This window comes from Aethalodelphis obliquidens, unplaced genomic scaffold, assembly GCF_003676395.1.
Source record: "Aethalodelphis obliquidens isolate GAN/ISIS:26980383/991018 unplaced genomic scaffold, ASM367639v1 scaffold8, whole genome shotgun sequence".
Taxonomy (NCBI): Eukaryota; Metazoa; Chordata; class Mammalia; order Artiodactyla; family Delphinidae; genus Aethalodelphis; species Aethalodelphis obliquidens.
In genome coordinates this window covers 44,439,792-44,451,800 of record NW_020837952.1, presented here as the reverse complement: position 1 = coordinate 44,451,800, position 12,009 = coordinate 44,439,792, and the positions used below count along the sequence as shown (strand labels likewise).

The 12,009-nt window shown below is 41.4% G+C and overlaps 1 protein-coding gene across 1 annotated transcript in view; it reads right to left on the bottom strand.

The window, feature by feature from the left end:
* Positions 1 to 12,009, bottom strand: part of ANO4 (anoctamin 4) — a 451,959-nt gene that overhangs the window by 109,711 nt on the left and 330,239 nt on the right. Inside the window, exons 10-11 of the mRNA XM_027107320.1 lie at positions 7,267 to 7,373; positions 958 to 1,013 (exon numbers count right to left, since the gene is read on the bottom strand). Coding sequence (XP_026963121.1) covers positions 958 to 1,013; positions 7,267 to 7,373 — 163 coding nt within the window. The remainder of the gene's footprint in view (positions 1 to 957; positions 1,014 to 7,266; positions 7,374 to 12,009) is intronic.

The following is a 12,009-nucleotide window of genomic DNA, read 5'->3' as shown; positions in this document are numbered from 1 at the left end:
AAAAAGGCTTAAAAATTCGACACCATCCTGTGCATCCTCCTGGTGTTTAAAATCAAGAGAAGAAACACCATAAGCCAAATAAGAAATATATTTTGGAAAGACTTGCCATGGGTGGATAGTTGGAACTGTCCTCCAAGCTTAATTGGCCAACTGTTAACATTGTTTCCCATAGAAGATTTTTCTGAAAATCTCTCTAACAGTAGTTTCACCCTGGCTGCCGTGTGAGGTCCTAGAGGATATGGGCTATGACATTTATCTTTGTGTTCCCTGTGTTGTACTGCGACTGGTACAGGCTCAGTACCATGAAAATGACAGTAATCTCTCACCAGGCATGAGAATTACGTCCCTGAAAACCCATGTATATAAAGTGAATTCTGGGTTAAATTACCCAAAGTCTAATGGGGGAAACAGAGTTAAGGGTAATCACAGTTACATTTATAAAAGTCCTAATAGATGACAGAGACCATGTAGTAAATAAGAATATAAAAATTTATACGTCTTAAGCAACAATAAGTACAATACTATTAATTTCTATTTATCATCCTTTAGTTCCTAGAGACTTTGCAAAATGGCTTCCTCCCACTCTCTAAGGATTAGCTATAAAATTTTTTGTTGCAGAGACTATATATTTCAGAGACATTTTCCCGCTGGGTCTGGCGCCTCATGCAAATTTTCAATGCCTCTTTCATTTTATGACTTGCGGTCCCTCAGCTATTCCTCTAAATTCACGCTGAGTGACTCTTGATTCAAGTACTCATGCAATTAGAATAAAAAGACAGAGAGAAATAAATCCAGGCTGGGGGAGAGATATCACAATGCAAATAGGCCCTCCCCCACTACCCACTGAACAAATTATTCTGAACAAATATCACATCAACAAACTCAATTAATCACTACCCCCAGAAGCTGATTTAATAACACGGAATTGACAGAGAAGGAGAAAAGGCAGGACAATACCTCGTGCAGAGGAAATGCAGCTTCATAGGAGCCATTAGTAAGCAAACGATTCAGACCTGTAACAATAAAAAAGTCCAACGTGAATCAGTACTGAGTTGAAATCCTCACAATGTAAGAGTAACGTAAGGGTGGCCGTTTTGGGAGAAAACAACCTACGTTTTCAAAAGTGGTTCAAAACTACTTGGGGACAACAGCTTAGAAAGTTCTGCTACCTGCTAGGAAACTGGAATCAAGGACTAGAAAATCAGGTTTTCAAACAGAAACAAAATAGTGAAGCACACCTACCACGGTGCTTGGCATAGAGAAGCGCGTGCGCTGAGAGACGTGGATGAATTAATCATACCAAAAAGATGATTTTCCACCAGGAGCTCTCCCATTTTCATCCAGAAGCTTTAATATGGACAAACCTAACTCCTCTGCATTAGACTAGTGGGATGACTTTCGAAAGTCCTCTTGTCCTCAGGCCTCAATTTTCTCATCCATAAAATGGGAGAGGGGTATTGGATATGTGGATTTGCAATGTTTTATTGGTTAGATATAAGCCACAGTTTCCACCCGCACTTAAGGGGAAGGGACTACACACTGGGGAGTCACCCTAGGGTGTGTCCACCAGAGGTTTATGAATTTTTTTCAGAGAACCAGCTTTTGGTTTCATTGATTTTCTCTATTTTTTTGTTTTCCATTTCATTGATTTCTTCCCTGATTTTTATTATTTCCTTTCATCTACCTACTCTAGATTACTTTAGATTTAATTTCCTTTCCCTCCCTCGTTTCTTAAGGTGGAAGGAGAGGTCATTAATTTGGGACATTTCTTTTCCTGTATAGGCATTTAGTGCTATAAATTTCTCCCTAAATATTGCACACTTTTTGATATACTGTGTTTTCATTGAATACAGCAACTTTCTGATTTCCCTTTTGACTTCTTCCACCCATGAGTTATTTAAAAATATATTTAGTTTTAAATATTTGTAAATTTTCCAGAGATGGTCTTATTGATGTCTAATTTAATTCCATTGTGGTCAAAGAACTATCAAGTCTTGTTTTATGTCCCCAGGTATGGTCGCTTGGTAATGTTCTGTGTGCACTTAAAAAAACGGGTATTCTACTGTTGGTGGTAAAGTGGTCTAAAAGATCAATAAAGTTAATTGTACTGTACTGTTCAGTTCTTCTAACCCCTACTGATTTTCTGTCTACTTGTTCTATTAATTATTGAAAAAGGGGTATTGAAACCTCTGCGTATAATTATGGACTTGCCTATTTCTTTTAGCAGTTCTTGCTTCATGTAGTTTGAAGCTCTGTTATTAAGCACATAAACATTCAGGATTGTTATGTCCTCCAGATGAACTGACTCCTCCATCATTGTAAAGTGGCTTTCTTTATCCCTGGTAACAGTCTTTGCTCTGAAATCTATTTTGTCTGATATCAATATAGCCACTTCAGCTTTCTTTTGGTTAGTGTGCTATATATATATTTTTGATCCTTTTACTTTTAACCTATTTGTGTCTTTAAAGAGTGTTTCTTTGCGGGCAGCAAAAAAATTAGGTCTTGCTTTTTTTTTTTTTTTGCGGTACGCGGGCCTCTCACTGCTGTGGCCTCTCCCGTTGCGGAGCACAGGCTCCGGACGTGCAGGCTCAGAGGCCATGGCTCACGGGCCTAGCCACTCTGCGGCACGTGGGATCTTCCCGGACCGGGGCACGAGCCCGTGTCCCCTGCATCGGCAGGCGGACTCTCAACTACTGCACCACCAGGGAAGCCCAGGTCTTACTTTTTAAATTTAATGGCAACTTCTGAATTTTGGACTGGGATTTTCAGACCATTTATATTTAATCCTTTGTGAATTAAGAGGTGTTCCAATCTCATTGGAAATCCTTTTGGATTGCTCTTTCTCTGGCCTTGGGTAGTTTCCTGATGTGTGTACTAATCGGTACTCTGCTAAATACTTGAGGTGGCCCTCTGCAGATCTTCAGGGTTCTCTGGGAAGCTCTCTGCTTTCCGGTATGTTGTCCTGTGAACTCTGGCTGCCTGGGTCTCCCTGGACTCCCAGCAACATCTTTTCAACTCAGGGAGTCTACCAGGTTCTGCCTGGATTCTTTTTCCCTGTGTTGCTGTCCAGAAACCATCTCACTGTAGTAAGCTGGGGCAATTGCAGGGCTCACCTCATTTGTTTTCTGTCCTTGGGCTTCCCTGTCCTTGACTGCCCAATGTTCAGTGTCTTGAAAATAGTCATCTCATACATTTTTTGTTTTTCCTTTTTTGACTGTTTCAGGTGGGAGAGCAAATCCTGTGCCTGTTACTCCATCTTGGCCAGAAGTGGAAGTGTAATGTTTTGATCTTTAAAGTTTCTTTCAGATCAAGAATACTACTACTTCCTAAAATGTACTTCAGAGAAGATGGCTGGAAGGATGTCTCTCAAGTGGCTTAGAGATGAGGTCTCTCCATGCTTTAGATCCTGATGAGAGCCCAGAGGCTTAGCCTGACTGGAAAATGGAACATGCACTGATTCACTTTTTATTGATGGAGGGTCAATTAATGTTTATGTATTTTTAATCATGGTAACATGTAAATGTATTTTAAGATGCTTTGACATTAACACTAAATGTCTAAGAAAAGCATCTGAAATACAAATATCCATAGGGCTTTGTATTTTGTCTAGCACCCAGGAGGCCCTCAATAAATACCTCTGTAATGAATGAATAAATGATTATGTAGAAAGCTTTGATTTTCTGGAGCCTCTATCAAGAATTCTACATATATCATCAATAACTTTCAAATATCCCGGAATAACAGAAAAAATAAGATTCACGGGGACCTAATAAGAGACTTCTCATGATGACCTTTGTAAATTTATGATAATTTATCACAGACCTGAAAAGTAAGAAAGTAGTTAATATTTAAAATCTATCACCTTAGTAACTTCCCCTTTGAGCACCAGTTTTGAAAATATGACTTCATCTCAAGATTTATTTTATGCACTTATATTGTTAAATAAATCTTTGTTGATCTATTAATTGCTCTATTTTGAAAATGGATTTCACTAGGTTTGATTTTCAGAGTTGTAATAAACTCAGAGTGAAATTGAAAAACTTACATAGTGGTAATTTTTGCTCCACTGAAATACCCTTATAAGTCATGTTTACAGACAGTATTTTTGTATTATCTCTAATCAATGTTGGCTCATGCAAGATGCCACTTTCAGAAAGAGTTTCAGGCAGAAAATAACACAGGATAAACATTAATTCTATCAATAAATTAAATTTTCTTCTAACATGTTGTTTCTTTTATTTATAAAACCAAAGATGATAATGAAACATTGGGTCAACAGAGCATTTATAGTTCTACTCCATATTTTTCAGCATAATGTCTGATCTTGGGTTAGTAATTTATTCTGAGATCGGTTATTTCTAACCAGATATTTTTTCAGTTCGTCATTATTGATTTTCAAAGCACTGGGGTTCTTGAAGACAATTCTCTTTCTTTCATCAAATGAGAGAAACTTTTACAACGATCATTTCTTACTAATAACAATACTACACTTCTCGTGTTTTTTTAAAAACATTTAAAAATTATTGTCTTTGCCCCTTTTCTGTCTCCATCTTGACTAGTTGTAAAAAATAACCCACATTTTGAGATGCAAAAGTTAAGCACAATAATTGCTATATGGCCTCACTGTACACAGTCTTTGATTGTGTACGAATGCTGATGGTTAGACATTGATCATGTTTAAAAGATTTTCAATTCAGTTCAACAAGCACTCCTCCTATATGCCAGATACTGTGCTAGGCAATGATGATACAAAGGTGAACAAGGCAACTTATTTACAATTGAGGAGCTTATTATCTAGATCAGCAGTTTTTAGCTGCAGGTTCTCAATACCCTAGTATGTTATAATGAGTTGTGAGGTGTGCTGGTATTATACTACCAATATTAGCGAAGGGACTGTTTTTAAAAATTACTTGCATGTTATGAAATAATCCAGAATAGCTACTGCCATAATCATTTCACTTCCACTCACTTGTTTTCTAGCATGTTCCTGATATGATGTTAACCAAGAAAAGTATGTATAGCACATCCTAAGTTTGTTAAAAAAAAATCACGTGGACAAATGGGGTATAAAGATGAAAAGAGTAATTAATGTGATACTTAAGTTATTTGGTATGCAAAAATGTCAACAGTGGTTCTCTTTAGTTGGTAGAACTTTCATAATGTCATTGAAAGTAAATAATTCAACGTAATGAAAGAAGAGTTGTACATGATCGTCAAATAGACACTGCAAAAATAATTGCCATTGGAATTCAGAAGAGGAAATTCTTGGAGCCAGAATGGCCATGGAGGACATTACTGGGGGGGGGATGTGTCCCAAGGATGGATGACTGCCGCAGAGAATATGAGAACGTGCTAACCTACAACCCCATCCAAGTCAAGAAAGCCCTAAGTCAGGTTCAACTTCACCATACCCACCTACATTGACTCGCACTGAACACATGATTCCAGGTGTATTCAGATCTGGGCTAGGTATCTGTTTCTCCCTATAGTATTTTAATTTATGCAGCTTGGGATCAAAGTAGTGTTCTGCAGCTTCGGCATACTAGTGACTCACACTTGCATTCAACTAAACCTCCCAAGTCTATCTCTCTTCATGATGTGTTGAGCAACATTTCTCCCACACGGTATCAGGGTAGCTGTTTCGCTGAGTTTGAGTGCAGCACTCTACACTTACAAACTATTAAATGCCATCACTGAGATCTGTGAGGATCTGACTCCAATGACTAACATAATGCATCCTTCCAGCCTCCACCCCACCTGAAAGCCTGATGAGAAGACTGTCTAGGTTATGTGCCAGCTATCAATTTATTGCCCCTGAGCTCCAAATACAGGTTCATTGCCTGCTTTGCAATAATGGAGCTGGACCTTGTAAATACTCCTCCTTTGCCAGGTGGTACAATGTTAAGCTTTGTCAGCAGAAGGCACTGGAGGGACAATGGGGGAGGAAGGAGTTTGTCCTCTTGGTACTAGCATGCTCCTCTCAGTAGGCTTCTGCAGCTCATAGCTTCTGTGGAATCCAGCACCTGCAGTGCCTGGTGGCCAGCAGCCCTGGCATCTCCTTAAGGGCGGGTGTCCCCCTGAACAGCTTCACGGAGTAATAACGCTGGTGCAATACCTCCCAATGAATGGCTGCCTTGGAACCCCTCCAGGCAGCTTCTCCCAGTACTTGAGATGGCAGATTCGCAGAGTCCTACTGGCACAGAACCCCCAGCAAACTTTTCTGCTATCTAGTGAACCACAGCTGCACCCCTTCCAACAAGGTCTGCATCTCAGCTTTGTTGTGGGGAGTCTCTGTAGGGCTGGTGGCTGCTCCTAATATCTGCTCCTTTTCTATTCTTTAGAGGTTTTCTTACCCTTTACTAGCCAATCCTCCATTAACTCCAAACTTCTGTCACAGTTAGTTATTTATATTAACTTTCCTGTTCAAATTCTGTGTGGCTTTTGTGTTCTGATTAGACCCTGACTGATACAGGTCATTCTTCAAAGTATTGATAAAAATCTCACTGGGACAGAGATACCCCAAAACAAAGCCACCCAAATCCTCCTGATATATAGTAATCTGTTTAATAAGGAAGGATATTTGGTAATATATTATGGAAAGACTCTCATACAAATGCCCCAAATATACTGTGTGGAGGTTATTTACTGGGGGAGGTGATTATTGGGAGGATGTACTTATGTGTGACGGCTCTTCTCTGCCCTTTGCTGCTCCCTGTGCCTGGAACACCTGCTCTTCCAACTTCCCACACTGGCTCCCTCTTGTCATTCAGGTTTCAGTGCAAATTCAGCGTCTCAGAAAAGCTTTCCCTGACCACTCCATCCATCTCAGCTTGAACTCACCCCCACCCCTTAGCCGTCTATCTCTGAAACATCATCCATTTCGATTTCTTCATGTTATGTATTGTCTTTACTTATTTATTGTCTGTTTTTAACTCCTTGAACATATGCTCCAGGAGAGAACGGTGCCCATCTCCCCAACACCTCACCCAGTACCTGGCACATAATGGGCGCTCCTTACATATCTGTTGAATTGAGAGCACTTCTCCATGATCTTAGATAAATGAGATGCCATGTTATTTTTTAAAAAGCGATCTAAGGATTCTATTAAGATTTTACACTCCTGAGTTATCCATCAGGGGAGTATGCAGGTAGAGCCTTTATGAATCATGAGCATTTCTAGAATTGATATCAACTTAATAAGACCAAAGGATAGAGTCTGTAATCCCCCAAATCAAATGTAACTTGTTATACTAACATACTACTTACCAATTTTGTTTTTTCCTTCTTCATACTTTATTCTTTGCAAAATATGATGTACGATTCTACTTCTCGTGGCATTGTTGAAGAAAGTGTCTTTGTTGTGTATGATGAAGCTGCACACACACATTGAAAGCACAAATTGAGGATTAATTGGAGGCAAGGGATCTAATCTTTGATATAATTTGGTGTGACTTAGACAGAGGTGTCTTCCGTCTGTCACAGAGAGGGTATGTCTGGAACAGCAATGAGAGAACCCAGAGGTCACACCAGAGGCAAAAGGCTCACAACTCTCAGCAGCTCGGTTCTCAGCCTCCTGAGAACATTCACATCATTATGTCAGGAGAGAGCTAGAGCTAAATGAAATTAAGTAGCTTTCAACTAATACCAAGGCTAAGCCTCATATCTTGTTTTTTTTTTTTTCTCAGTAAGGTCGTTAGAGAAATTCAACTAAAAATTCATTTTGTTTTTATCTCCTTTTGTCGTCTACCTCATCCCCTCCCGTGTCATTTTCAGGAATTTTAATATCTGAAACTGGTTTGGGTGATAGACACAAGAGTTAGGTGATGAGCTCTGGCCTGGCTCAGGGGTGAGGTCAGAGGCACGTCTCTAGAAATTGCCTCTCTCCCGCTCCTTTCCCATGTTCCTCCTCTCCTGGAAGGGGTCCCTCTCTCTTCTAGAGCATGTACTTAAGATTGCTGCTCTCTCAGCCAAGGGCCCACCCAGCCTCTGCAGTTTCTCACAGGACTCATACACACACACACACACACACACACACACACCCCCCACAACACTGAGTTCCCAGTAGGTGTTCCTACCCTACTGAGAGGTTTTCCAGGTAACAGATAGAGCTTCCAGGACCATACAATGCAGCATGAAGTGGCCAGGTCTTCCTCTCCCAAGAACGTGTTAAATGGTAGAATATTAGAGATACTGGGAAAGTATAATTGCTTCGTAAATTATAAAGTTTATTAACTCAGCAAACTTTTATTTGGTACTTTGCATGAATTGGACACCATGCAAGACTTATCAATGGTAGCAGCCATTGCCCTCAAAATCCAGCTCAGAAGTCACCTTCCTCGGCAAGTCTCGCCACCCCTCCAACTGCACTCTGCCACCCGAAGAGTTCAGTACTCTCTCCTCTCTATTAAAATTTCTTTTCCCAAGAAGATGAATTCTTAGGTGTTGCTCAAATCATTCGGAGATAAAACTGGCCTGGAGAAAGGGTGGTCCAAGCATGGGGTTTGGCCTGGGAATAGAACTGGGAATGTGAGTTTGGGGTAAAGGAGAAAAAGGCCAGAGACTATGAAGACAAAATGTAAATCACATGGACCGACTTCTTGGAGAAGGACTTTCCTCTCATTTCTACTTCTCTTGTATTCTGTTATAGAATATTGTTCTCAGAAAAAAGTGATTTGACTTGGTGGAGGAGAGATAAATGCTATGTGGGTAAATGAGGAAGCTGCAGCATTTATCTTACATCTTCTCTAGGGTTTTCTGAAAACATTTTATGGCATCAAAGAGGAAGAGGGGAAAACTAAGAGTTACATCAAATGCGGTTCCTTTTATTTTATCCTCCTCTGCTTTTTCACCTTATTTGAGACAGACCACTGCACTTTAATACCAATAAAGATGGCATAAAGAAGTAGACAACAAATAAAAAAGCCCATTTTTGACTCACAATTTCAGATAACTGAAAGCTGATAAGCATGACCGTGCCTGACAAGACAATTCTGGGCTAAAAGCGCATGTCCCTCCTCCACTAAATGGTTTTCCGCTTCCTTCTGTTTTTGATAGCACCCCATTACATTTTGGGAGCTCATGTTCTCTATACTAAGCACCACAGGTGAACTTCACAATTTTGTTTTCCTCTTCTTTACATCTAGGTTGTACCTGGATCCTGGAGATTCTACAGTGGGAACAAATATATAGAGCATGTGCTTCCAGGCACTATTCTAAGCTCCAGATATGGTAACTCATTCCATGCTTATAATAAGCCAGGAGGTCAGTACTGTACAGCCCCATGTTACAGGCGAAGAACCAGAGAGGTTAAGTGATGCACCCAAGTCACTCAGTAAGGATCAGAGCCAGGATCTGAACTCAGACAGTCTGGCTCCAGAGGCTGTCATCTTATCTGTGCCACTCACTTGCCTCCCTGGGGCAGAAACTTCTGACTCCTGGACGTTGGTTCTCCTGGGGATCAGCCCAAGAGGTGCTCTGCTGGGAATGCTCTCCTTGTTTCTACTTATCCTTAGAGCCTCAGCTCAGGTCACATCTCCCTCTGGGGGTCTTCCCTAACTCCCCCACGCACACCCTGAAGAGTAATGTGGTGCTACGAGAAGAGAAGGGAGCAGAAAAACCATCTCATGAAGGAGAGAGATGAAATTTTAGCTTCAGCGTCACGCCCACTTTCCCTTAAGACTTTGAAGTGAGACAGACCTCAGCCTGAACCCCAGCTTTGCCACTTACTGTGTGGTGTTGGGACTGTCCCTCAACTTCCCTGGGTCTTGGTTTCCTGATCTGTGAAATGGGATAGCACTATAATCATTTTCATAGGGTTTCTGCAGAATTAGGTGAGGTGAGGAACACTGCTGAGCCTGAGTCTGGCATTTAATCAGCTCTCAGAGTTAGCTGTCACCATTGCTGTTGTTTCTATAACATTATATAGAACTTGTCTGCCTACATGACTGTCTTCTCTGTAAGAGCTTCTTCAGAGCAGGGACCGACCATGTGCATCTCTATTTCCAGTACTGGTATGGGGTTTGGCATACGATAAGCCCTTAAAGTTGGCTCAGATGAGAACAAATGAGATCTTCTGGAGAACCCCAGCTAATGTGGGGGCCTATGAGACTAACTCTTATCTCATTATACCTTGGCCTCTATTTCTGCTTCCTGGAAATCTTTCTACCCACTCCATCTTTCCAGCTACCATATGAACTATTCTCTCCACGTTACTTGTCTAAGGATCTTCTTGTAGGGGGTGGAGCGATCTCATTTTCTCTGTCACTCCTTCAAACTGGAGGGCTAAGAGAAAGAACAGTGATGACTTCCTACATCACGGTTCTCAAGCTTTTCTTAGCCACTTACAAAACAACCCTCCTCAAATGAAATCACACACAAACACCATGTAAGTGGAGCTGTTGGGGAAATGTAAGACTTGGTACTCAATCTCTGAGGTATGAGGGTTCCACCCAGGCTTAGAAACTCAGCTCTGCTTTCACACATTGCTGCTGGGCAGCAAACAAGTACAAATTGTATGAGGGCCTCTTGACCAGGTCTATCAAAATTATTCAAATAGCCTCATCACATCTCCTCTGATCTAGCAATTCCTCTCTGGAAATTTATTCTACAAGTATGCTCACCCATGTGCAAAGTGACAGATGTACAAGAATGTTCACTGTGGCATGGGTTATAACAGCAAACCTCTGGAAATGACCTAAATAATTCATCAGCAGAGGAGGGGATAAACAAATAATGGTACAACTCTACAATGGAACGCCGCAGCTGTAAAGAGATTAAGGATGCTCAGTGTAGATATAAAATATCTCCAAGATACTACAGCGCAAAAATAAGGTTCAAAACAGTCATACAGCTATTTGTGTCCAAGAGGAAAACATATACATGTAAAGGAGTACATAGATATATGTGTTGACATGTATGTTTGCCGGCGCATGCAGAGAATGACTATGGAAGGATATATAAACATCTGGAAAGACTGGTTGCCTGTGGGAAGAACTAGGTGACTGGGAAGGTAGGAAGGAAACTTCACTGTACACACTTAAGACGTTTTTATCATAAGTAAGTACTACCTATAAAAAAAAACCCTGAAATATTAGAAAAAAGAAAATTTAAAGGGAAAATGCAATTTCTGTTCTAGGTTGTTCTTACTTTCACCCTCAGTGGTGAGGAGGGGAATAAACTGCTGAATTGGTGGAGGATCAACTATATGATTAAGGCTCTAAACATCTATCTCCTTATCCTACCCCTTGGAGGAATTCTGCAACATGCCCAAAGTCATTCAACCAGCAGGTGTTGAGAAAGGGTTAAAAAACCAAATGCCGGGCTTCTCTGGTGGCGCAGTGGTTGAGAATCCGCCTGCCGATGCAGGGGACACGGGTTCGTGTCCCGGTCCGGGAAGATCCCACATGCCGCGGAGCAACTAAGCCTGTGCGCCACAACTACTGAGCCTGCGCTTTCGAGCCCGCGAGCCACAGCTACTGAGCCCGCATGCCACAACTACTGAAGCCCGCGCGCCTAGAGCCCGTGCTCCGCAACAAGAGAAGCCACCGCAATAAGCAGCCTGCACACCACAACGAACAGTAGCCCCCCACTCACCGCAACTAGAGAAAGCCTGTGTGCAGCAACAAAGACCCAACACAGCCAAAAATAAATAAATAAATAATAATAATTTAAAATACCCAAATGCCTTGCTCCAAATCTTCCCATTCTTTTGTAAAAGGAACTGCTGGAAGGTCTGCCTGTGTGCATGTGTGTGAAGGGGGCTTTCTGAATGCTTCCATCTTGCCCTATGAGGAAGGCCCTGCTCACTAAGTAATGGGCAGACCTGGGCCTGAAGCTCCCGCTGACCCCCTCCAGGACCTCTACCCTCCTGCCTTCCCTGGAGAACAGCTCTTGGTTTTTACTTGGGAAGCCTCCGACCTCCTTTACTCGAGGAGGGATGAAATAGAAAAGGAAAACGCTGTGAAACTGAGGTTCAACTCCAGACCTCCTGGGCTGTGGTTATTTGCTCTT